Source organism: Centroberyx gerrardi, chromosome 23 (assembly GCF_048128805.1).
Source record: "Centroberyx gerrardi isolate f3 chromosome 23, fCenGer3.hap1.cur.20231027, whole genome shotgun sequence".
Classification (NCBI taxonomy): Eukaryota; Metazoa; Chordata; class Actinopteri; order Beryciformes; family Berycidae; genus Centroberyx; species Centroberyx gerrardi.
Genome location: NC_136019.1, coordinates 16053784 through 16080539, shown reverse-complemented (window position 1 = coordinate 16080539; position 26756 = coordinate 16053784). Strand labels below are relative to the sequence as shown.

At 42.5% G+C, this 26756-nt stretch overlaps 1 protein-coding gene across 1 annotated transcript; it reads right to left on the bottom strand.

Annotated features, from left to right (window-relative positions):
• Window positions 1-1099: 1099 nt before the first annotated feature.
• On the bottom strand, window positions 1100-26756 carry LOC139930033 (urea transporter 1). Its single transcript, XM_071923125.2, has 8 exons — window positions 26630-26756; window positions 25964-26153; window positions 25086-25214; window positions 24687-24876; window positions 14186-14333; window positions 4333-4467; window positions 2283-2332; window positions 1100-1285 (listed from the first exon to the last, which is right to left on the bottom strand). The coding sequence occupies exons 1-8, from the start codon at window positions 26754-26756 to the stop codon at window positions 1100-1102; spliced, it is 1155 nt and encodes a 384-aa protein (XP_071779226.2).

The following is a 26756-nucleotide window of genomic DNA, read 5'->3' as shown; positions in this document are numbered from 1 at the left end:
TGTCTGCTTGCATTGAGGTAAATGTACGTTTTTAATGACGAGTTCCAGTGGAGTGCTATTTAGTATGTCTATGCAGGGTAATGAAGGGGTTAAAAAAAATACTGTACTGTAGAATTCAATCTGTGTTTACATTAACAATAACAGTAAAAACTGATGTTTTAACAATGAATGATTTTATGGAACTGACTTTTGTGTTTTAATGCCTATTAAAAGGAGTTTTCTTTCCCCTTAAACTTGTCTGTCATTTTTAACTGATGTTAAGAGAGGCCCTCCTTTTTACACTGATATTTTTAACAATAATCTTCTAATGCTGGAAATCCCAGATCCAGATCATTAGCATCTAATTAGCTGATCCAAAGAATATCTGTCAACCAAATTTCATACCATTTTGAGATATCCGAGTATTAATTCATGAACTGTAAAGTGTCACCCAAGGAAACTATTCATTGCAGAGACCACCACTAAATTCAGGTGACAGATTACAGTTTCGGGTTCAGCAGGATGTCTGAAAATATATTTAATGGAGTTTCAAAGTGAGCTATGAACAGTGGATGTTATTGCTTCTATGAAATTCATATCTCTTAATACGCTGGATGCTTTCTACAGCCCAGATGGGAGTGAAAAGCTGGAGAAAGATCACATAGAGGACTGAACACACACTGGTCCATCCCATTAAAGGTCCTCATCTCAGGACCCTGTGTCACACAAAGAGGTGGCAAAACATAGACAAAGCTGTGTTAAAACTTTTACACATTTAATAATGTCTGGGTAAAAAGAGAGAGGCACGGATCATAATTTTGTCATACCCGATAATCATTTTTCAGGTTTATTACTTGAACTTGCATCGCCACCTTGTGGACAACAATGTGAATGAGGGTTTGTGCGTAATAAGGAGTTCAACAAAATGCTAAATCTACTATTTACAGGCACTTAGTGAAACATTTTGGTAAACTAGGAGTGTGTAAGTACAAATATCTATATTTATTTATACAATGTACAGTACGTGGTCCATCCCAACCACCTCAGGAGTTACAATTACTGGACACAGTACTGTGTGTATATATGTGTGTGTGTGTGTGTGTGTGTGTGTCTCCTAGCACTACACATCAGTGCTCTCCCTGTCTGAGGTGTTGCCGGCTTCCCATTGGCTGCGGGAGCGCAAGTTGTGTTCCGGGGCCCTGACTTGACCAATAGGGATGCGGTATGCTGCTAAACTCCGGCCAGTCAGCAGCAGCATCAGCGTGGCCGCCAGTGTAGCTGCCCAACTGCATGCTGGGAGACCCACCTGAGGGAGAGAGAGTGAGGGTTCTTAAAAATAAATGACAGAGTGAGGTGAGTCAAAGTTTGCTTGGTGGTACTATGTGTTGTACTGTGTGTGTGTGTGTGTGTGTGTACACCTTAGATGTGTGCACAACTGTAAAAGAATAACTTTGACATCCAATAATTGCCTACACTTCCTGTTATGTTATAATAGTTAATAAGCTAATATGTAAGGAATAATGTACAGTGAGCCGGTCATTATTGGGGCTTGTTTTGCAATAATGACCCTGTCCACTTATTACACAACTGCTTACCAAAACATTAATAATTTGACATGAAATAATGATAAAAAATAATTTGATTACAAGCTAAAGTAATTTGCAAATTTACTTTAGCTTGGCAGGACTGCAGCCATTGTAGCATCTGTAGCTAGCATGCTACACTGTGCTAATCTTAGCAGAAGAACTGCAACCATACAGACGCACTGTACACAAATCCAGTAAGCTTGTTCAATGGCCTCTAACCAGCAACCAAGAGTTTCATCATGTTCTCCAAATAAATTTAAAGTAGGCTAATATTGTCAAAATCTTCCATGTTTCTAACCTTGGTAAACCGAGTGTTTATCAGCAGTAATCAAGGAGTAACGTCTTTTTGGCGCAGGTGTCGCTCGTTAACTTGATTAAAATCAACAACGGACTTCTTGACTGCAGAGTGATATGATTAGATGTGAAAGAGCGTCCGTTGGCCAATCAGAACGGAGTATTCAACAAAGCTGCGTAATAACACCAGTTAATACATGCATTTCCCACCAGTTGGAAGACGCTTCCTTGATATTGCTCTGCCACAATGTTCTTCCACAAAGTAAAAAAAAGATGAAAGAAAAACCGAAGCTAAAGCTGAATCACCTGAGGCTTAAAGAAAACCTAGATTTTCAGAAAAGGAAAAAAAAAGAAAGAATGTTCAAGGCCTCTCAGCGTTGCATCCTCTTAGATATATATATGGCTTGGGGTGTGTGTACTTACAGTTCCCAGCAGATTGCTCAGGGCAATGTCAGCATACGCAGAGAGGAAGGCTGCGGGCAGAACAGAGAAGAAGAGAGAGGGAGATGAAGCTAAATATATCCTCACACACTCTCTGTCTCACTACCTTTCCCTGCGCTGCTGACGTACATAGCAGGAACAGAGCTGCAATTTTTCCTGTCTGTAGATGCAATGGCAGCTCCAATTGAGCCCAATTTACATAATGCGAATAGATTAGCTCCCTGCCAAACCCTGATCAGTACTAATATCCACGGTGCTCTATCTGCAACTGCAGACATGTCATGTGTGTGTGTGTATGTGTGAGAGAGAGAGAGTGTGTGTGTGTGTGTGTGTGTGTGAGAGAGAGAGAGAGAGAGAGAGTGTATAATTGTCTCAATTTGTCTGTATTCATGAGTGAGAGGGGTGGGAGACAGGGAGGGAGGGAGAAAAAAGAGAGACCGAGATAAACAGATAAATGAAAATCAAGCTTTGAACTGACACAATGATGACAGAATGATTAGCCTTTCACATGCAATTACAGCCATTCAGCGCAGTGAGAGATAGAAGGCGAGAAGGAGGGAGAGAGGCAAATGGGTTGGGATGAGTGGGGAGATACAAAGGAGGATGTGGAGGAAAAGTAGAGGGGAGGGTCAGTCAGTCGCTGGCAAATAGGAAGGAATAGAAGATTGAGGAATGGATGGAGGGAAGGAAGGAGGGAATGAAGGGCGAATATATATATAGAACACAGGCAGAGCTTTGGGCTTGTCCCCTTCAATATTAGGAGAAGGATAACTTATTTTTTGCCTCAAATGCATATGCTGTATTTGTACTCGCTCAATGTTTTCAGAAGCACAGCTGAGTTTTCATTAAGCATAGTTTGTGATTGGCTTTGATCAACGCAAAATCCTCTTCCCCTTTAAAGCAATGGAGCCCTTCTCTCTTTAAGAAAGTTTGGATTGAGCTCACATATGGTAATGGCATCTTCATATCAGGGGTTCAGGGGTAGCAATGTCTTGGTGTATTTCACATTGACCAATAATTCTCTTTCTTTTCTCTTGTAAAGTTGTTTCAGTGTTGCTGATGACGTGAGGGAAAATGGAGTTGCAAAAAACAACCTATGTTCTGCATGAACATATATAAATCAGCATACGTAGAGAGGAAGGTATTCGTACTGTTCATACCTGGAGGAACAGTGATGGTCATTAGATATTATAAGACAGAGTGTGAAGCGACATACAGTAAGTGACGTCTCGGTGACTCAGTGGGCTCAAGATACACGGCACACACCGACGACGTCACGGCTTTCACACAAGCTGGTGAACTCCATCACATCACATCGTCACTAAAACTCGCATCTCCAAAATGTCCACTTTTCAGGAGCGAAAAAACACAGCCTTATACTTTCAGTAAGTTCATCCAGTGGGGTTTGAAAGGGTTTCATAAGCACCCAGGATGATATCATGTTTTTCATTCCATAGAGAAGCATGGAACTGAAATTACAACATGAAAATCACCATGGCTGGAGTTAGGAGGTTTTCGCAGGACGACCCAGAAGTCCAGTTCCTGCACTTGAGTAGATTTCTTGAGCCACTTTAGCAACACTTTACTCTACACTGGCCTTTTTCCAGTCAGTCAGTTAACTACAATTTCACCCCAGTATACACAGACAAGGATAATTCAGAAAAAAATCAAAAATGTATGAGAACTCATGGCCAATTTTGTTTTCTGCTGACAAATAGGCTAATATATTCCCTCTTATATAAGTACCTATATCCCAGACTCAACTTGATATAATTTAGTACAGTAGGAAACGCTGGCACATCACTTACATTGCTGGAGCTTTTTATTGGTACTTTTATTAGTGCACAGTGTTTATACACCCTATGCTTAGACGGTGTTGTTATAGTCTTACATTATGTATTATGTATTCGATTTTCATTAACGCAGTGTTATTGTGCACTTGGAACAATCGATAGCAAAAAAATGGACTGCCATCAGCAAGTGTGTGTGTGTGTGTGGGGGGGGGGGGGGGGGGGGGGAGCGGGTGTCTCACCACTGGCGATGGCGAAGAGGTGGGTCCTCCAGCTGAAGGTGAAGAAGAGTCCTCCAACAGCTATGCAGCCCAGAGCTCCGTTAAACCCCGACAGACCTGAATACAGAGAGGCATGACGCACCGCCATGGACAGACCTGCAACACACACACACACACACACACACACACACACACACACACACACACACTGTTACAGTAAATCCTGACAGCTCCGAGTGCAGAGACCCATGAGTCACTGGGGATCACACATAGACAGAAATCCACAACCACACACACATACACACACACACAGATCATAATGATTTCTTGAAACTGCAGTACTGAATTTATCCATGTGGTGGTGCTAGACACAAACGGTTGTATGGACGCTCTCAGTTCAATGTGGAATAAAGAGGATGGTTGGCAGATAATATGTTGCTTCCCCTTATGTTTTCCTCTGAAATCAATAGAAGGCATGTAAATATCTATCCCAACATGGAGGATACCATTTCCTTTCATTCCTGTTCAAAACATCCCCTAGTTACAGGTTACAGGCAATTATCTATTATGATATAGCCCCATATTATAAAACCATGCCTAAGTTGAAAGTCCTCTGCTTGCTGCTCGTATTAGTGCTTTTTCCAGGTTGGAATAGCCTACTGGTGTTCAGCTGGTGGTCATGTGGTGTTGTGAGTGCAGGGCCAGGCCAAGGGCAAGTGCTGACAAAGTGCCTGCTAGTATCCAGTGACCAGGGGTTACGCTTGGATACATGGAGATTCGTTTTGTATTACATGTGGGTGGGCTACCCTTTTCAAGTCTGTCACTGTAATGAGACTGTAGGAGTCATGAGAGGAGGGCGATAATGAGGAGATGTGGGAGAGAAAGATGTGGGACAGCCGGCAGTTCCCAATCTGGGGGCTGAGAACCGGGAGGCTTTTGGGATGATTTTGAAGGCCGCAAAGTGATTTAAGGAATGTGAAGAATGGATGTTCCTGATTCAAATGGAAATGTAAAAAGGAAACAACCTGATTTCCCCTCAATAAAGTTTAATTTTATTGTATTTATATCCAGGGTTGGGTGGGCTTCTTTCACAATGTAATTCTAAACTGCTGATTCCTTTGATTTCAGGTACTTCACTTCCAAAATCCATAGAATATGCAGTTAAAATAGCCTTTGATTCCAATTTAAAGACTGTAATTTGAATTGTGTTATTACTATATTCAAATGCCAGAATCAACCATTATTTAAAATGTGTAAAATTATGTTAGTGTTAATAATCACAATCTCAATGCATTTTCCTTCACAAATGTAATTCCAACCAAGCACCTATTTTTTCTTTCAAAAGTATCTGTATCTCTTTTTTAGTATTTTTGTCGGCAACTGCAAAAGATTACAAGAGTCACAAAGGCACGTAATCCGTTACTTATTGATATTACAAATCAATTTTTTCACATTCTTCAGTCGTCACACCATCTTCCGCTGTGCATCTCACCCCCACCGCTGCAGGATATTGATGTGGTGGATGGGCACGGACACCCGGTCAGTGTCTCACCTATGACTCACAGCCATGCTAAACAAACACACACTACGCGCTGATAGCCGAAGCTATATGCGGACTCCATAGGGGGCGTGTTGACCCAGATAAATCCCAGCCGGACCAGGAGTCCTGAGCGTTGACCTGCCCGCTGCAGCTGCAGCAGTATGTCAATTTACCCACATGTTAACGACAATGACAATGAAATAACCATGACATTAGAAGGATAAGGGTTCAGCTGCGGAATGAGCTGCTCGCTGACTGTATCGTGTGTCTATTTAACCTACATGAACAGCTATGGAATAACAGTACAATGGAATAGCAGAGGTTATGTATTTTTACCTACACAAGTAAAATAATTGCCACAGAGATGAGGGAACATTGACTTCCACTGAGTAGAGGAGTGACCTTTCAGCCCACCATTTGCTGTAGCGGTTATATATTATTTAGCCACACGTGCACATGAGGGTAAACGAATGCGCTCCTGGATGTGTGGGCAGGAAGGAGTTTTCACCGTGAAAGCCTTGTGACTCAGATGTTTTAACTTCAGTTGAGAGATCGCATGCTCCGCTATGGGTTGAGATTATTCTATGACTCTTGGTTTGATGAAATTAATTAGATAAACTCAAAAATGTGCAGTGGTCAAGCTAAAAACTAGGCTAGAAAACTAGAAAAGTTTTGGAGATATGAGGTTTCCACCCAACAGCGACAGTGTACTAACTGGTACATTGCAAAGCTGCTATACATTCAAAGCTACATCAAAATGTGTCAGTGAATGACCAGCAAAAGATAAATGAGTAGCTACTGTCAAAGTCCCTCCACCCTGTATTAATATTGCAGGATTTGACCAAATAATTCATCAGCGCAACAGTGCGGTAAGAATGTGAATGTTGCAACTCGCTCTGTGTCTATTTAAAACACAAGGTAGATAAACGAGCCTCAGGCAGAACTGTGATTGATTTTCCTTGCATGAGGCACGGCGAGCTGCAGAGTGACCACACCCCAGAACTGCCTCCTCCGTCTGGCTGCTCCTCTCCCATTTACCCCCCTCTCCTCTGCCTCTATCCCTCCATCTCTACTTCACCATCTCTCACTTCTACCTTTTTGTTTTGTTTTGTTTTACCTCTTTATCTTTCTCAATCGGCCTCAACCCCCCCCCCCCGGCTCTCTCTGTGCTCGTCTTGCCTCTTCCTTGTTCCTTATCTTCCCTCATCGCCCTCCCTCCTTCCCTCCATCCTCTCCTCTATCCTTTCTCCCTGCCTCCTTCTGTCTTCTTGCTTTCCTCCTTCCCCTCCCTCCTCCTTCTCTTTCTATTGTTCTTTCCCAATTTCTCCCTGCCTCATCCCCTTCCTTCCTTGCTTCCTTCCTTCCTTGCTTCCTTGCCACCTCCCTTCATCCCACCCCTCCTCCTCCCTCTCTCCCTCCCCCTGTATGGGTGTCATTAAAGACTAATGGCAGTGTGGGAGGGGACCTCAGAGGATACTGAGAATTTTACTGTTTTTCCACTCTCTGAGTGTGTGTGTGTGTGTGTGTGTGTGTGTGTGTGTGCGCATGCGTGCGTGTGTGGATGGATGTGTGGGTGTGTGTGTGTGTGTGTGTGCGTGCTCAGCATCATAATGGCACAGGGTGGGGTGATTTTTCTCATCATTTAGACTATTGGACCATGGATATGTGTGTGTGTGTGTGTGTGTGTGTGTGTGCGTGTGTATGTGTGTGTGTGCATGCGCGCGTGTGTGTGAGTCACTCTCAGCGTGATGTTGTCTGTGCTAATAGAATGAGTCAGAAGAGAGCTCTTATATCAAACCCATGTCCTTTCATCTCCTCCTTTCTCTCCTCTCCTCTCCTCTCCTCTCCTCTCTCTATTTCTATCTCTCCAGCTCAGAGTCTTTTTTCCATCTCCTGCCAACATCAGACCTGAATGACTGGCTGCAGACAAAGTGGAAGACAATGTAATGGGTCGGACTGAACAGCTAAAGTGAATTGTGCATAATGCCTTGTTTTGCAGCGTTACTGTGTTATATGTGTCTGTACTTAGGTTTTTGGACTGCATTTAGGCTTCTGCTGTTCATTCAGGCGTTGTACCATCACTGTGTCCTTCAGTGCAACTAAATGCATTGCTCTGTATATGTGGACTCATTTGTTAAGACTGTCCAGAGCATCAGCATCATGAGTGGCATGGAAGGAAACTTTGCGATGCTTGCTTGCATCTGTCATGTGCAGCGTTTGCAGTGTTTGTGAATGACAATTTTACTGTTGTTCTATTGTGTGTGTGTGTGTGTGAATACTCTCTCTACACTGAATGTACAAAGTATTAGTGATATCGTCCTGATATTGAGTTGCAATCCAAATCTCAATTGACTCAAAGCTTTAAAATCCTGCTCTAACTCGTCTGCTTCTCTTTATCTACATCTCCCCCTTTGTGATTGGTAGAGATTTAATAAGGGAAATCAATAAGGGATAATGGCTTTTACCTGAATTCACCTCATCAGTGCACTTCATGAAAAGAGCAAGTGATAATTGCACATTCGGTGTACTTCTATCTCTATCTCTCCACCTCAGAGACTCATTTCCAGCTACAGTGTTTTGGTGTATCAACATACTGCATCCCAGCAAGCATTAGATGGTTGGCAACATGCAGGAGGAGGCCAAGTTCAACGTCAACCTAAATGTTGAAACAGCTTTGTAAACTGTTTTGAACTGATATTATAACGATATTTAGATCCCTCTGTCACAAAAAAATGCAGGTAACAGCTACAGTCGACTTTGTATCAGCTTTCATTTTGGCACTATATTTTCCCAGGTTTTCAGTGTTGGTGCAGGCCGCAGTATCAACATCTATTCAACATCAAAGTGCAAGACTGCGGTTTGCACTGGGCAGCTCCCAGGTGGGAATGTGTGTGTGTGCGTGCGCGTGTGTGTATGTAACCAATCTTGCAGCTAAGTGGTGATTTTTCCTGCTTAATTTAATAACGGAAAGAACGGAAGAAAAACTGTGAATGTCTTTATGTCTGTGCAGTAAGTGTTTGGAGTACTGTTTGGTTCTTCTGCTAGGAAAGAATATAACAAAAAGTCTGTCTGGACTTTTGTGTGTGTGTGTGTGTGTGTGTGTGTGTGTGTGTGTATGACGCTGTTAGTTGAACTCCGCTCTAACTTTGTCACCCTGTTTTTGTAACCTAGCCTACATAAAGCATCTTCAAATATCAAAAAAACTTACAAACTGACTCATTTCTATGGTTATGTGAATGTGTTGGTGTGCACATATTAATTCCTGTGTGTGTGTGTGTTTGCGTAGGTGTGTCTTTGCTGAAAAATGGAAAATAATCAAGGGATTCGTTTTGTGAAATTGACCCCTATTGTTGTATTTTTCTATGCAATTCTCTTTCTTTTCGAACACTTTCATACTTCTTAGCATGCTAGCTCTGCGAATAGCATCTTAACTTGGTTGTTTTCATTACTCCTAGTTTCTTAGGGTAATTTTTTAATTAAATCCATTACTATTTTTACAAGTTATTGAGTCTTTGCTGTATAAAATCTCTATTTAGAGCATGAGTATATTAGTATGGATGTCTGAATGAAAAACTGATTCAGTCCAATCATTTACATTCAGTTCATCAATCACACCCCTGGTCTGACTGTATAAAGACGTAGTTGCTCTTCTTCTGTTGTGTAACACCCAGCAGTCTGAGTCAAGACCATAACTTTAAGTTTTATAAGATAAATCAGTCAATAATAAAAGAACATGGTCTTCAAAAGTAGGCGTTAACCGTCAGCATGTCCTCTCTTCCTACTATTTTGCCTCAGGCAGAGATGGTATAAGTATCATCATGCATTACGCCGTTACCATAGCAACTCATCTGGTACAGACCAGAAACAAACTTGTTTTTCTTACTTCAAAAAACCTACAATTTTCTAAATAAACCTGAGATGTTTTAAATGGAAGGTACGTGCAACAGTAGGCCACAGTTTGCTACTTTTAGTACAATAAGATCAGATACTTATCTGGAATTATTTTTTACCATAAGTTGGAGCAGAGTGAGAGCTCTCTGCTTCTTCCTCCTCTCTGAGTTCTGATAATGCATCCGTGTCAAATCAGAGCGATGTCAGATATGAGCTTCTCTGACTTCCTGAATTTGAACTGTCCCGATTCCTCAGACTTCCTGACTTTGGCCCCGCTTTGAACCGTCAAGCTGCTCCTACAGTTATTCTCATAAGACGTGAATGCATCAGGAGGTGGAAGCTCTGGCCTACATACAGCCCCTGCTCTCCTCCACGGGAAACCCCTGGTGGGAATAGAGTGACAGCTCTAAATATGGCCTCGCACTCTCCCTGTACCAGGCGAACTTCACGCCTCTTTCCTCTCTCTGTCATTCTATCTTCGTTTCACACTTTCCATACAGAAAACAGGTGATGAGGCTGATTACTAATAGAGAACAGCAGTAAACTCCCTGCCTGTCTGTGGGAATCCCACTCCATCTACTGCCCCCCCCCTCCTCTGGTCTCTCACCTCATCTGTAGCCTTGAAAGAAATGATTAAAATGATGACAGCGGTACCAGAGGTGATGATGAATGTGGCGATGATGGTGATGTCAGTAATCAGAATATTGATAGTGAAAAAATGGCAACAATGACGATGACAGTGATGATGATAATGATGAAGATGAGGAGGAGGACGATAACGATTAAGATGCTGATGATGGCAATGGTGATGGTAAAGAAGATGAAGATGAAGGTGACAATGTTGATAACGAAGACAATGATGATGATAAGTGTATAATTATAATACCAATAATGATGAAAATTACAATAATGATGACAATGACGATGATGATAATGATGATGTGATGTTAATAATTATCATAATAAAATAATGAAATTAACAATGATGATGATGACGATGATGATAATGATAATGATGATGGAGATGCTAATAATTATAATATAATGATGAAAATGACAATAATGATGATGATGGTAATATTGCTAACACTGACGATGAAAATGACAATGACAAAAATGCCGATGATGATGATGATGATAACAAAGGTGATGATGAAGATGATGATAATGAAGATAATGGTGGCTTTAATGATGAAGATGATGATGACAATGATTGTAGTGATAATATTGCTAATAACTATAATGATGAAAATGAAGACAGTGATGACAATGATAATGATGGTGGTGATGACGATGATGATGGTGACGTTAATAATTCTAATATTGATAATGAAAATTATGTTGATGATGATGATGATGATGAAGACGATGAAATCACATATTCTACCTGCCCCCCCCCCCCCCCCCCCCCTCTTCTCTTCAAACCAGAGTATCCTTACACTCAGCATTTTGCAGGCACTGAAGGATAATGAATGCGGGGAGACAGTGAAGAGAGGATGAGAGGGAGAGGAAGAATGATGAGAGGAAGTGGAAGTTTCGAGATGATGAGATGAAAGGATAAAAGGGGATCAGAGAGAGAGAGAGAGAGAGGGAGGTGAGAGGAGAAGAAAGACAGAGCCTGGGGCGAGACTTGTTGTCTGAAGTGTCGAAGAGCCTGGTGTCAACTGCAATTCAATACACACACACACACACACACTTAGACCTCTTGATCATTCACGGATTATTATTTTCTTCTCCTCTGCACTTATATGCATCTCTCTCTCTCTGTCTCTCTCTTTCTCTCTCTCCTTTCAAACTCTTCATCCCTTTCCCCTCCTCACCATCACCATCTAATATTTTCCTCCTTGCCTCCTGACACCGATCCTTCGTTCCCCCTCTGGTTCTCTGTCTGGCAGGCAGGATTGTGTTTTGAGTCTGACCTTGTAGTACTTGTAGACAGAGCTAACTCTCTCTCTCTCTCTCTCTCTCTCTCTCTCTCTGTGTGTGTAAGTCTATTTATCTATCATGGCAGTCAGTTCACTAAACCCAAAGTACGGCAAAGGACATCCAATATAAGTTAGTGACTGATGACTGAAAAGATATTATTCTTTGGCCAATATGATAAATTATTAGACATAGGTCACAAAACTATCAACTTAAAGGGAACATTGGTTCTGAATCACTGGTGCTGGAACAGTGATTGGGGACCGCATGCACACACACACACACACACACACACACACACACACACACACTCTCTCTCTCTCTCTCATTTCAGAGAATAATATTAAAAATTCATCTATCTATTCCCTTCATTATAGCTTCACATCTAAGTGATATGAAGGATGATTCTGAGTAAGTAGTTTTAATTTAGTTTTAGTTTTTGAGTAGTTTTATTGTTTCTTTTATTGTCTCTAAGTTATATCTATCTATCTATCTATCTATCTATCTATCTATCTATTTCTTTCACCTCAGTTTGAAGGAAGAAAGAAAGGAGCTAAGGAAGGACCGAAGGAGGGACAGAAGGAAACAAGGAAAGTAGTGAAAGTCAAAGAGGAAATGAGCAGACAGACCTTTTCTATTTTCTCTCATGCATTTAGCTGCCACACTCCAGCAAGGAGTTTCTTCTCTGCTCTGTTGCCTACACAGTCTCATTACAGTCACATCTCTTTGATTACTTGTTTGTCACGCTGTTGTTTTGTAGCAGTGTGTGTGTGTGTGTGTGTGTGTACGAGCTCGTCATCAATCCATGGAAGCTTTTGAGCTCACTCCCACCCTCCCTCTGTATCCTACAGTATGACTCATAACCACACACACACACACACACACACACACACGCACACACACACACACACACACACCAGCGACTTACCATTGTGTTGCTCTTATAGCAGTAGACGGAAGCAGGGGGCTGGAGACTCGTCGCTTAAACTCCCCACATCTCTCTCCCTTGCATCCACTTCATCCATCTCTCGCTCTCCCATTTCATTCTATTATCTCTCTCTCTTACTCTCCCTCATCCTCTCTTCCCTCTGTCTCTCTCTCTCTCTCTCTCTCTCTCTCTCAGAGAGGCAGATGTAAAAGGCAGACAGAGCCACAGGCCTGTGTGTGTGTGTGCATGCCAGTAGTTATCACCACCCTGGCTAATTGCTCTGTGTCATTTGGGGTTGACTAACTGCCCACAGGCTGCTGCTGCCTATCTTGCAGTTTCCCCATTTCTACATGCACTGCCAATCTGACTTTTTTTGCCAGAGGGATTCATAAACCGTGCCCGGCTTTACCCTCGTTAAATCGTATTTCTACATTTGCCATGCAGGAAGCCATCAGATATAATCTATTTTGGGCCCTGACTAATGGTTTTAGAAATGGTTTAGCAGGCAGAAGCAGATACCTTCCAGTCTCCTGGTTTCTAATGTTATATTGTGCTTTATTGGCACCGAGGTGCTGGCGCCAATACCCATAATCCAGCACAAGCTCGAGTATGTTATTGTTTTTATACAACATTTACAACATTTTTACAATTGCATCAAACAAGAAACAAAGATACACACTTCCTCATTGCTATAGTACAATGTAACGGATTGGAACAGTGAATAAATGAAATGTAAACAAGGTGGGTGATGAGTGATAAGGTACAAGTTCATATATCGCAGTTATAATCAGTCATGGAACGCCTTTCGTCCAATCACAGTTGGAAACAGATTTTGTATAATGCTGATTATGAAACTGGTAGTTGTTTATTGGGTGTTTTACAATTGCGTCCAATCAGACTCAACCAACTCGAACTGGGGACCACGCTCATTTGTGACCCCATATCAGGTGATTTAAATATTAATGTGCTGACAAAAAAATCTTTGCTTATACCATTACTGTGTTGCCTAGCAACCACTTTGTTTAGCTGCTGTTCAAGAACTATATTGCTGGATTGGAAGAGTGCAACAGTGGTATGTTACCGCCATTTTATAAAAACAATAACCCACTCTATTTTTAGAATAGCTGTTTTACTCTGTTTTGCATCTTGCCTAACCTCTTATAGCTGCTCTAAAATCATTGTGAAGCACAGTGTTGAGTCACTTATTGCTTTAATGTGGGATAACAGTTGATGTCAGAAGCATGAAGGAAGGTTGGCCCAGAGGTAGAGAGGCAGTGGAGAGTAGCAGCAGTAGAAATAGGCAGTAGAAGTAGAGAGACTAATAACTGGAGGGTTGTTGGCAGCACTGACAGGAGAGTTTCTATTATAAGCTGGCAAGTGGAAGGTGGCTGGTATTAGATGTGTGCTGCTGAAATATGAACTTCAGTGTCTCACCCATGTCGAACACAGAACGCAACCATGTCTGCTTTTGATGACGTTATAAAGTGTTATCCCATATTCCCAGGTTACTTCAGTTAAAAGGGTAATAGCCCTAACTCTCCCAGCAGCACCCACTCCTTCTATACAGGCACACAACACTGACTGAGACTCACCAGCTAGTGTTCCAGCTGCTGATCCCAGCAGAGCGTGGACGGCCAGCAGGGGGGAGTAGAGCAGAACGGCCCCCAGGATGAGGAGGGTGGGCCCCATTGCCCCGCAGGCGTAGATCTGACCCACACCCAGAGGGATGCCATACAGCACCTGCAGCAGAGAAGGTGGAGAGGAGTTAGAGAGGAGTTTGAGAGTTAGAGAAGAGTTAGAGAGCTAGAGAGGAGTTAGAGAGGAGTTAGAGAGGAGTTAAGAGTTTATAGGAGGAGTTACAGAGTTAGAGAAGAGTTAAGGGCAGTTTATAGTACAACGATTTATGATCACCCGATGGACATCGCTACAAAGTCACCAACATTCCATCATCACTCAACTTTCATTTTGGACGCTGTCGCTCATAAAAAGTATGAACACTAGAGCGATTATAGAACGCATCGCTGAGGTTCAGTCATTTGCTCTCATCTAGTTACTTTACTTTGTTACTATAGTTCTAAATAGCAACTAGTTACTTTACTAAGTTAGTCTTTATTAAAAGTAACTCAGTCGAGCGCTTTCAAGTTACCCGCTTAAAAACGTAACAACTTTTATGTCTTCTGGTGATGTTCTCACTAGCAGGCTATAGAAATCATCACCGAGTACACTGCTGTTATCTACTTATCTGTTATCTACTTAACAAGCAGCTTTCATTTATTCGGGGTCTGATCGTCTTTATGGTAAACTAGTATGATCACAGAGGCGGCCTTGATTAATCATGTCTGGTCTAAAAAATAAACAGCGGATAGCGCTCACAACACATTGGCAAGTGCTTTCAGTTCTCAGATGTACAGGTAACAATAATGTTCTTACCCTTTTCTTCCATCAGTTCAAAGTAATGCAAATATTCCCAGGTTGTGAAGTTTATTGTTGTGTCCGTTCTGAAAGCGAGTCGGAGCCTACAAGCCTCCACCGCGCATCAACCAGCTGCTGCAGTCTGCTTTTAATAACACCATGTAACGAAATATATTTTCTTAATTGCACTAATTGAAAATTTAACCATTTGTAAGGAAAATAATAATAATACAGTTTGTAAACCAGTCTGCAGAATAGCCTAATGTACAGTATTTTTCACTCTTTCTTTTTAAATAAGAAGTTTCATTCAAGTAAATCTATTGTCTTTATCCAAGTCTAGAAAAATAGCATAAATTGTCTCCTCAGTGTACGTTTTATTCTACAGTCTATTACAAAAGTATGGTCTTCCAGAGCTGTTGATTACCGTTTAATTTGAGCTCAGAGAATTAATCGACGTTAGGATAAGAGAGTTCCATAATGTTGTCATGACAACTGAGCCAGCGATGGGGTCAAAGTTCAATCCAATTTAAGTCTCAGTGATGGGCGCAACGACCATGGCAACGATGACAGATCGCCTGTCGCTGGAAGTATAAACAACATGTCATTGCGACCGACGATAGAATATGATCATCGCCAGTGGTGACGATCATAAATCGCTGTACTATAAACTGCCCTTTAGAGAGGAGTTAGAGAGGAGTTAAGAGTTTAGGAGGAGTTAGAGAGTTAGAGAGGACTTAGAGAGTTAGAGAGGACTTAGAGAGTTAGAGAAGAGTTAGAGAGGAGTTAGAGAGGAGTTAGAGAGGAGTTAGAGAGTTAGAGAGGACTTAAGCCTGATTTATGGTAGGGCGCTCGACACCTTTGATAAGTGTCGCTCGACAGAAAATAAAGAGCCACGCGACATTTGTAATTTATACTTCGGCGAAAGTTTTCAGTCGTCTCCATGGTAACCAGACGCTATCCTAACGTTAAACTTCCATGATACAGATACATCTTCTCGACCACCGAGTGGTTATTGTTTAGCCTACTGTAACATTTTCGTCTGACCAATAAAGATAGCAGGGATAGTAAACATAGCCTACCTGTCCCGTAGATTTTTCCACCGACGTTTGCAGTCCAACATATTGATATTCAGGGTATCGGCAGTCTCTTTCCACGACGTTAATGCCATCTGCGCGTCTTTGTATTCTTTCATTGAAGAATCATACAGGTGGCGATACTGTCTTAACTTGTTCTGCCAGTCTTTCATCTATACCCTCCATATTTGCTGCGAGCTAAACTAATTAAACTAGTTAATTAAGCAAGGACAAAAAAGGTACAGACCAAAATATCAGTAAGGACGTTCAGTTCAGTGAAAACTACAATCTCCATGGCGACGTTAGTGTGACGCAATGTGACTACCCAATCACATTGCGCGACAAAATGTGACGGTGTCCGCAACATAACAAAATTCTCCAGGTTCGCCGTCATGTTGGGAAAGTGTCGAGAGACACTTTTTTCTGTTGAAAATACGTCATTTCTGTCGAGCGACACTTATCAAAGGTGTCGAGCGCCCTACCATAAATCAGGCTTTAGAGAGTTAGAGAAGAGTTAGAGAGGAGTTAGAGAGTTAGAGAGGAGTTAGAGAGTTAGAGAGGAGTTAGAGAGGAGTTAAAGAGTTAGAGAGGAGTTAGAGAGTTAGAGAGGAGTTAGAGAGGAGTTAAAGAGTTAGAGAGGAGTTAGAGAGGAGTTAAAGAGTTAGAGAGGAGTTAGAGAGTTAGAGAGGAGTTAGAGATGAGTTAGAGAGGAGTTAGAGAGTTAGAGAGGAGTTAGAGAGGAGTTAGAGAGTTAGAGAGGAGTTAGAGAGTTAGAGAGGAGTTAAAGAGTTAGAGAGGAGTTAGAGAGTTAGAGATGAGTTAGAGAGGAGTTAGAGAGTTAGAGAAAAGTTAGAGAGGAGTTAGAGAGGAGTTAGAGAGTTAGAGAAAAGTTAGAGAGGAGTTAGAGAGGAGTTAGAGAGTTAGAGAGGAGTTAGAGAGTTAGAGAGGAGTTAGAGAGGAGTTAAAGAGTTAGAGAGGAGTTAGAGAGTTAGAGAGGAGTTAGAGAGTTAGAGAAGAGTTAGAGAGTTAAGGCAAATTTATGGTTTCTGCGGTGTGCCCGGTGTTCGCGGTGTTCACGGCAAGACCGTTCTCTCCGCAGAGGCACAGCATTTCATGGTAAATGCGGTAGCAGCGCGGTGTTCGCGGAGAGCGCAGAATCTCCTCCTATTGTCCATTTTTGCCGGTTGTCAGCTGTCACTTGGCTGATTTGACTTACTTCCCTGGTAACCAACTAACATAGCAACCATTAACCAATCATAGCCTCTGAACTGACTGCGGCGTTTGCGGAGGCCTTCGCAGAGTTTCATTTTTTGAGAGGACCGCGGAGCTTGGTGCGAACCCTCCGCAGACCCCCTGCGGAGCTCTGCACTTGCCGCTCAGACCCTCCGCACCGCGAACACCGGGCACACAGCAGAAACCATAAATTTGCCTTCAGAGAGGACTTAGAGAGTTAGAGAAGAGTTAGAGAGCTAGAGAGGAGTTAGAGAGTTAGAGAAGAGTTCAAGAGAGCTAGAGAGGAGTTAGAGAGGAGTTTGCACACCAAGTCTGTATTTTTCATATGCGTTTTTTGAATCTGTCATCCGATAAAAATCGTTACACACAGAAACCTTGCACAATGAGTCCGATGCGTTTTATTATTCTATTCGTTGCGAAAATTCGCAATAGGAGACAAAATGAAGTCGTCAAGTAGTGAGGATGATTTTGTGGTCCTCTCACTTCTTAGTAGAAAAAGAAAAAGAAAATATTGGGTCCATCCGATCCTGAGAAGGCGTCAAGAGCAAGGAGAGTTTATCCCGATCGTTTCCAGGTCTATTTCAGGATGTCAGTGGTGGTCCAGTTAGTTTACAGACAAGATCATGGTCAATAGTTGTCCTGTGATCAGTCTGTTTATGGACAGCAAATGGTAAATGGACTGCATTTATATAGCGCTTTTCTAGTCTACCGACCACTCAAAGCGCTATACAACAATGCCTACATTCATTCATTCATTCAAACCTTTATTTAAACTCAAAGAACCATTGAGGTTGCCCTCATTTACAATGATGTTGAGTTCACCCATTCATACACACATTCATACACCGATGGCAGCAAGCTACCACGCAGGGTGCTGGCGCAACCATTGGGAGCAATTTGGGGTTCAGTATCTTGCCCAAGGACACTTCGACATGCGAACTGGAGGACGACGACCCGCTCTACCTCCTGAGCCACAGCCGCCCCATACTTTTCTGCCAGAGCTGATAGTATCAGTGTTTCGAGGCTGTGCCGGAGATCCCAGTAGATCCAGTCGTGCGTAATGGTAATTACCTCCGCCAAGGAGGTTATGTATTCGGTGCCGTTTGTTTGTTTGTTTGTTTGTCTGTCTGTCAGCAGGATTACGGGAAAACTACTGGCCCGATTTTCATGAAACTTCGTGGAAGGGCGTAGCATGGGCCAAGGAAGAACCCATTACATTTTTGGAGCGGATCCGGATCCGACTCACGAACAAGCCTCACGAACAAGCATTTAGCCTTGGCGGAGGTCAGCGCTCTCCGAGTGCCCTTCTAGTTGGTAATGTAATTGGTAATTGGTAATGGTAATGGCAATTCCAAGCTGTTCTGAAATCACCTGCCACAATCTATCGTTAAATTTCGCATCTCTGTATTCTTTACTTTGTTTGTCGTAAAGTGCTTTGTGCTGGGAGACGAAGTGAATCAGCTTATCAGATGCCATTTTGGATGATGAATAACAACAGTACGGTGGCTCTGAGTGGTCAAACAACTCTCTAAAGGCTTTTGACAGATGCAAAAAAACGCAGCAAATCGAACCTGTTCCGAAAACTTTAATGACGGACGAAAGTTTCGGAGTCGGTGTGTAAACGTGATTGACACAACGTGAGGTCATATTTATTTTTAAACGTGCGACAATTTCGGACGAAAAATACGGACTTGGTGTGCAAAGGCCTTTAGAGAAGAGTTAGAGAGTATAGAGAGTTAGAGAAGAGTTAGAGAGCTAAAGAAGAGTTGGAGAATTAGAGAGTTAGAGAGGAGTTAGGATTTAGAGACTAGTTAGAGAGGAGTCAGGAGTTAGAGAGGAGTTAGAGAGGAGTTAGGAGTTAGAGAGCACTTGGAAAGAAGTTAGAGAGGAGTTGAGAGTTAGGGAGGAGTTAGAAATTAGAAGAAGAGTTACATTCTGCAAATGTGAGTTAGCGTTTAGCAAATAGATGTAACTTGAGAATTCCTGTAAGTCAAGTACACACTCACACACACACCTACACACACACACGCACACGCACACGCACACACACACAGACATGAAGGTTCAAAGTCCCATCATTAGTTCTTTAATTACATTTAAGTAAGCCAAATGTTCCTGTAATAGATACACACACACAATGCATGTGAATGATGACTAATTATGTGGAATCTGTTCAGAAGCTGTTCTCCCCAGTCAAGATCAGAGCCGTTCCGGTGAATTTCCATCACCCCAGCTAAACACACACACACACATATGCTGGATTCCCAACAGTCAGTGAGAAGTGAAGAGTTTCCATGGTGACGTGATGGGTGCACCTGCCTGTCGCTGATATTTACAAGTCATAAATGGTCTTTAATTATATCGCTGCCACACGTGTGTGTGTGTGTGTGTGTGTGTGTACGTGTGTGTGCATGCATATGTGTGTGTGTGTGTGCATGCAATAAGATTAAGTACGTTGTCTGTTGTGGCCGTGCAGCCAGAGCGCCATCCTCAGCAGAGTGAGAGCTGAAGACATTAAATATAAATAGGACTGACGTCACCGCCGTCTCTGGAGAAACCGGGGAAAGACGAGAGAGGAGGAAGAAGAGAAGAACGAGAGAAAAAGGAGTAGAGGAAGAAGGAGAAAGACAGAAGGAGAGGAGGAGGAAAGAGAGAGGATGAGATCATTTCTCATCAAGGACCATAACGGAGATAAATCTGTGACTGTAATGCGCCATTCCCGAAAATGTTGTTACATATGCCAGTTGTGTGTTTATTTTTGTCTTCAATTGCCAAATGAACCGAACGAAACTATGAGGAAGGAAGGAAGGGAGGAGATAGGGGAGGAGAGAAAGGAAACAGAGAGAGGATGGAGAGGTGGGAGAGAGCAAGAAGCAGGACTGGTGATGGAGAAAGAGATGGAAAGAGAGAGAGAAGAAGAGAGAAGGATGGAGATGGAGGCGGAGGGAGGACGGGGAAGAGGGAGGGCAAAGATTTGCATAGCGGAGGAGAAAAACAGATAGCGGGTGAGGAAGTGGTGGGGGGGGGAAGAGAGGAAGAAATGAAGAAATGAAGCAGAGAAGGGGAGGGATGCAAGAGGAGGATTTAGAGTTTTCAGATCTCCCAAGAAATCAACCAAGGGGAATTTATGAAATGAAAGGGACAAAATTTATAAGGCCAGAGAGAGAGAGAGAGAGAGAGGGAGGAAGAGAGAGAGACAGACGGGGAGGAGAAGGGAACGATAGGAGCGGAATATTAAAAAGAGAGCGAAGGGATCAAAGGAGGAGAGACGGGAGGAGAGAGTGAGAAAGTATCTGAGGGAGAGAGAGATTATCTGAGACAGGGAGCGGGGTGATACTTGTGGAAACTAATTATTTAGCGAGAGGAACATACTGTACCATGGGACGTGACGCTCGTTAATACAATCTTATGTAAATCTTGACTCTATTCAGGACACCTAACAGCTCTGATAGGGTTTAGTCAGCGTAGATAATCTTGTTTGGGCCGCTTCACGGTCAGTTTGCAGATCTACAGCCTTCTGCTCCGGCGTCTCGCAGTAGAAAAGCACAGGGACCCCTCATGCTAAATATATCCAAGAACTTTTGCCGAAAGTGCTCCGTCATTAATCACGTAGTTTCTTTTGTACCCAGAGACCCTCGCAGATCTAATTAGATACTTTGGCATAGCAGCAGAGAAAGAAACGTTGGCCTTTCTAGAGTCTCCAGCATATGTTTCAAAGTGGGTTTTGCTGGAAGTACGAGGGAAATGAAGCCATATTGGGAATCAGAGCCTGGTCTCCTGGAATTTCATGAAATGAGCACAATGTTTATGTGGAAGAAAGATTATGTGAAGGAGATATGAAAAGACGGTGGCAGTAGTTTGACAAAGTGACAGACAGACAGTGTTGTGTTTGGGTTAGTGGTTGTCTTCATTTACCTTCAACTTCTGAACACTGGGGTTCAATTCCCAATTGATGCCAAGACATTTTCTACTGTCACTGAAGTTTGAATTTTTTGTGAAAGTTCTTCTTGTTTAACCATGACCAAAGCCTTTCCCTAACCTTAACCTAAAGTGTCTTAGTTGCCTAAATTTAGCCAAAGTTTTAGTTGCTTAAACCTAACTCTAATCTTAAACGTAAACTGACCTTTTCACCAGACGAATGTTCACTGAGTTCGTGTCCGCAACACGGGTTACAGAATTCGTGCACAATTTACGAAACTTTATGAGACTTTGTTGGAATCTCCCCATGTTCAAGTGCAAATTCAAGTTTCAACTTTATTTCTCCCAACTGGCAATTGGTTTTTCAAGTATCAAAAACATTACTTAAAAAACAAAGCATGAAAGCCTGAAGATTGATGGGCACAAACAACAGTTAGTCACCAAAGCTAGGTGTCGGTGCAGAGTTTCAGACATGCAGCTTGAGACAAATCATCATCATCATCGCAACACCATGATCAACAAACAATTGATGGCTTCTGGCTCTCACAACTTATTCCTTACTATTCATGTTATTCAGTTTAACACCAGGAAGGCCAATGGATTTTGGGGCATCTAAGAGAAGGCCAAGTTGTCAGTTGAAGTATTTATAATTATATATCCCATATATAATTATAAATACGATTTCCTTGCATGATTTTGAAAATCTGGACAACACTGGATTGTCCAGAAATTGGGACTAGGAGAAGTCATGGAGGAACATTTTGAATAAAATTCAAAGCAGCAGTCAACTGACTTTGACCAGATAATTGTCTTGGCCTTTCTAGAGCTAATTATCTCACTGTACAATGGACATATTGTATTTATATATTGTATATTGTATGTTCCTAAAATATTGAAGTTGCAAAGATAATGAATGTGTATACATAGAGTAATTTGTGTAGGCTGCTGCACATTGTTTGTCAGTGTCCTTTTGCACTGTATGTGAGATTCTGTTTATACCGTATGTCAGCATGCACTGGCAAACTACGTTGTCGATAGAGTCGTCTACGCAAATGCCAACAAGAAAAACTCTCGTACATTCACCGCACTTGGAGGGCTTCCGCTTCGGATCACATAATCTGCCCTGTCTGTTTCCAAACAACAGCATGGTGATTAAAATTCAGTTGTTCTTCAGCCACTGAAATGCCAGCTGGCCGGGAGAGATGAAAAGCCGCCTGCAGCAGCTGGCGAGAGACTGGATTCTGCCGGCAAACTCTCGTGAGACGGCTCAAGGCAACGGCATTTCATCTAGACTCACTGGTCCAAACAAACCGTCTTACAAACAGTAGACGCTTATTGTCTGCTATACTGTACAAAACATTAAAATATTCTTAAACCCTGAATTAATTTCTTTGCATGAGAGGGAAAGCTATGACATGATATTGTGCGGCAGCTTGCTTCCTAATCAACTGGGTTTTAGCAGGCCTTGAAGAGAACAAATCACTTTTAATCAACCTTTAATTCCTTTTAAATCTGTGATAAGAATTCAGGCAAAGCAATCCCAAGCTAATTACAGGGGTTGCAGAAGACCAGCTTCGGTGCAGCCATTTTGTAACGTCATTACGAGTGGAACAGAAATCCCCTTGAACCTGAGTACTCCTGGATCCTAACCTGGACTGATATTAATGATGTTTGAACCTGAGCTGCTTCTCCACTTTCTCCACCACCTTTGGGGCCGGCTACCAGTTCTGAATATTATGTCCAACCTGCAGTACATCTCATCTCAAAACACTGACCTCAAGACACTGACCTAGCAGATCCAGCAGACCTAACTCACACACCTTCGTTGGAGACAGCTTCACCTCCAGTGTGAGGCGTCATTAATTAAAAGAGTCTGGACAGTTTTCAGTCTCCAAATATCAGCTCCCTCGGTGGCTGTTGCTAAGTAACTGGTGACTCAGTGCCAGCTGATCTTATGAATATTGTCTCCTATCAATTTACTTGTTAGCATTTTGTATATTTTCCTTTATTATACATTCTCTCACTTGTAATATTTCATTTTGAGGCGATTTTATTATTGCGTAATTAATTCTTGTGTCTCCCAATAATGAGCTACACCTGTTGCTCTGATCGCGTGACTTGATGAGCTCCACCTGTTAAAGTATCGGTGCAAATGAAATGTTACAGTAGCAGATAGCTTGATGAAGACAGCTTGCCTGCTGAAGCGTTGGTGAATAAAAAACACAAATGCAGCTTTGAGTGCGCGCTATTCAAGTTGTTTTGCTTTAACTTTTTGTGACCCCAAACCCAACTAAGCACCAAACTAGCTATCAGTTCTCAAATTATGACAATATGTTTGAGCCTATGCTCAATCCAGATCCATCAGTTGAGAAATTCCCAAAAGGTCCTGGTTGGATTTGGGCATTAATAGCTCTAATCCATAACTCAAACTCGACTGATCCCTCTGATGACGACTCTCTCACTTAGCAACAGTGAAACCCTTCTGCTCCTCTGTGCAGTCGAGGGAGAAGAATAAAGTCATTCAACCTCAAACCGTCCCGTCACCAGGGACAAGCTTGGCAACATCTCCTCCCCTTGTCATGCTGAGCAACTGAGCAGAAGATCTGAGAGTCACTGGCAGACTCAGACTGCTGATGTTCTCGTGAATCATATTATTAGGCCTATTTATAGTATAATACTGCTATTATTTATTCATATGAGCCTGTGTGGTCCCGTATACCTCAGTGGGTAGAGGATGGCGCTAACATTGCGACCACCCATGCTAAAAAATGTAGCCACTGCTGGTATTCTTTGGATAAAAGCGTCCACCAAATAGCAAATCATTGCTATTGCATTAAAACCAATGTATCTCCAAAATGTCACATTTTCAGAAAGTATGATAACCAGCTTTGTTTTTGCACTGCATTTTTTACATTATCCAATGGGTCAGAGAAATTTCTCAACCCACAGAGGAGCATGGAACCTTTAAATTGAAGCAAAAACATGAAAATCACCAACGCTGGAGTTACAAGGCTTTCACACAACAGCAACATATACTGTATATGATTCTACATCTTTTTATTAAGCCAGCTTACCCGAATATCCTCTTTCTAACCAAACCATAAAAACTGAAAGCAGCCTGCACGCTTCAGTCATCTGTTCACGCAGACTGTTCTCTGCTTGATGTTTTTTCTCTCGAGCATGTGAGATGGAGCAATGCATTGTGGTACACACTTGTTGTAAAGGCTACATTTTGTACTCTTCACTGCAGGGAGCAAAGAAGAATGATAGAGGGAACGTAAACGCAACCTCAACTAGCATATGTTATAAAAGGACCCTACTGTAACTTCACTTGGGTATTTTAGAGTTTCAGCCCTCGACCAAATGAAAGGGAATGACAAGAACATGGCATTTAAATGCTCAATCAATGGTTCCCATGTGGTTCCGCAACCGCTAAACACGACTTCGTCTTCCTCACCTCTGCTGCGCTGAGCTGCGTAGCGTTGGGCTCCAGCGCCCCTGGTGGCACAGCGGGGTGGTGCGGGAAGTAGGGGTTGTCTGGACCGGTACAGAGGAGGTAGAGGAGAATGACGATGTTGAAGGGAAACACGGCGACCGGCAAGTCCCAGCGGTCCAACAATGGGGAGAGACCACTGAACAGAAAGGTGCTGGAGGGAGGGAGAGAGAGAGAGAGAGAGAGAGAGAGAGAGAGAGAGAGAGAGAGAATGAAGGAGTTGATTATTTTTAACTAAATCTACCATTTACATGTGTCAGTGAGTGGTATACATGTTTGTTTTTTTTTGGTTGTGGACACATATTTAGTGTCTACTTAGTGTGTGTGTGTGTGTGTGTGTGTGTGTGTGTGTGTGTGTCTCACCATGTGGCTGACCCCAGGCAGACGGGCAGCAGCAGCCACCAGTACCAGTCTCCGGCAGAGCTAAACACTCCCATCAGCAGAGACACCAGCATGCCATTAAAACCATGGAGACCTCCCGACACCTCAGCACTGCACACACACACACACACACACACACACACACACACACACACACACACACAAACATTAGAGGAAGAAGACAGAGAAAAGGAAGGCATAGCACTCATATCACATTTGCGTATTTTGCATTTTCTAAAAAAAAAACCTCAAGATATATAACAAGATATTTCAGTGAGCTGATGAAAGTTTTTTTATGATCAAAAGACACATTAGCAGAGTTTTTTAAGCTGGTGTTTGAGATTCAAACTGAGTCTTGTGGGGGTTTTTGTTCTGGCCGGCCCCCACATGAAGCAAGCAACTGTTGTGTTTTAATGAGCCCGGGTCCCATGGGTGACACTAGATTTATTCCAAATGTAAGACTTAAAAAGATTAAGAATCCCATTGCAATTGGCATTATTTTCAAAAACTTTTAAAACAAGGTTGTGTATTAGCATATAATACTGTGAATGGCATAAATATTGGGACAGCGAGCTATAATAAGAACTGTTAGGAGGGGGAGGGGGGGAGTGGGGGAACACAGGATTATCAGATATGGAGCAGTTCTGCTCATGAATTTTAAATAGAACCCTTAATCAAGTTTTGTCCCAGGCCAAGCGGAAATTACAGCAGCAGGATTGCCTGCCAAGCACAGTTGTTATTAAGGGTTTGATTATTTCAAAAGCATATGTTTTCTCCTGTCTTTTTTCCTTGCATGCAGTACGTCTGCTTTCGTGAGCTTGTGTGTGTCTGCGCGTGTGTATACGCTCCTATCCGTCCACCTGTCTTGTCCGATGATAACAGCTGTCAGCGTCGAGGCCAGCAGACCCAGGGTTCCCAGCAGGCCCTGCCAGGGGGAAGCCCAGCAGAGCGCAGCCAGGATGAGAGCGCCGCTGAGTGGGTTGTTGGCTAGGATCACCCTGGCCACTCCCCGCAGGCTCCACACGGCCAGCTGCAGCACAAACATCTTGTCTGGAGAGAGGCACAGGGAGGAAAATAACATCCACATTTTGCTTGAGAGACGGAGCGACTCCCCCACAAACTTTGCAGGACTTCAGATATTTTCAGCTTATTCTTTCTGAAAAGGGGAACTGAACTGGCAAACTGCAACACAAAACATGTTTCTCTGTTGGATTGTTACTTCTAAGGGTTAAAAAGAAATCCAGATGGTTTTAATAACATTCATCCTGTAGGTTGGAGGATTACATCTGCATATTTTAATGGAAATGTAACAATCTCAGTTCACTTTAACATATGCCAAGTTTTTGACAACTTCCTTAACTTATTTCAGACTTGATAAATTATGTATTTTTCCAAACACTTCCATTTTACACATGATATTTTCAAAGTTTCTATATTAAATGTTATACTTCGCTTCATCCGGAGAAGTTTGTTTATCGTAAGTGAAAGTTTGTGGATGTGAGGCTGCAGTGTGGGAGTTCTCCTACCCTGCATGTACTTCTCCAAGCGCTCCATGTCCCCAGTGCAAAGCAGCAGAGTGTTTAAAAGGCGCTGATGGAGGCCGGCACCGCTCCCGCTGGCCTGCTTCCCCTCCGCTTTGGTGTCCGTCCACAT

Bases quoted from the DNA above. Each gene is read 5' to 3' on its own strand.
- LOC139930033 (XM_071923125.2), bottom strand. From the start codon at position 26,756: ATGTGGACGGACACCAAAGCGGAGGGGAAGCAGGCCAGCGGGAGCGGT. The intron at 25,215-25,963 runs GTGGACGGATAG...GTGTGTGTGCAG, and splicing joins GTTATCATCGGACAAGACAG to TGCTGAGGTGTCGGGAGGTC. The intron at 14,334-24,686 runs GTGAGGAAGACG...TCTCTGCTGCAG, and splicing joins CGCAGCTCAGCGCAGCAGAG to GTGCTGTATGGCATCCCTCT.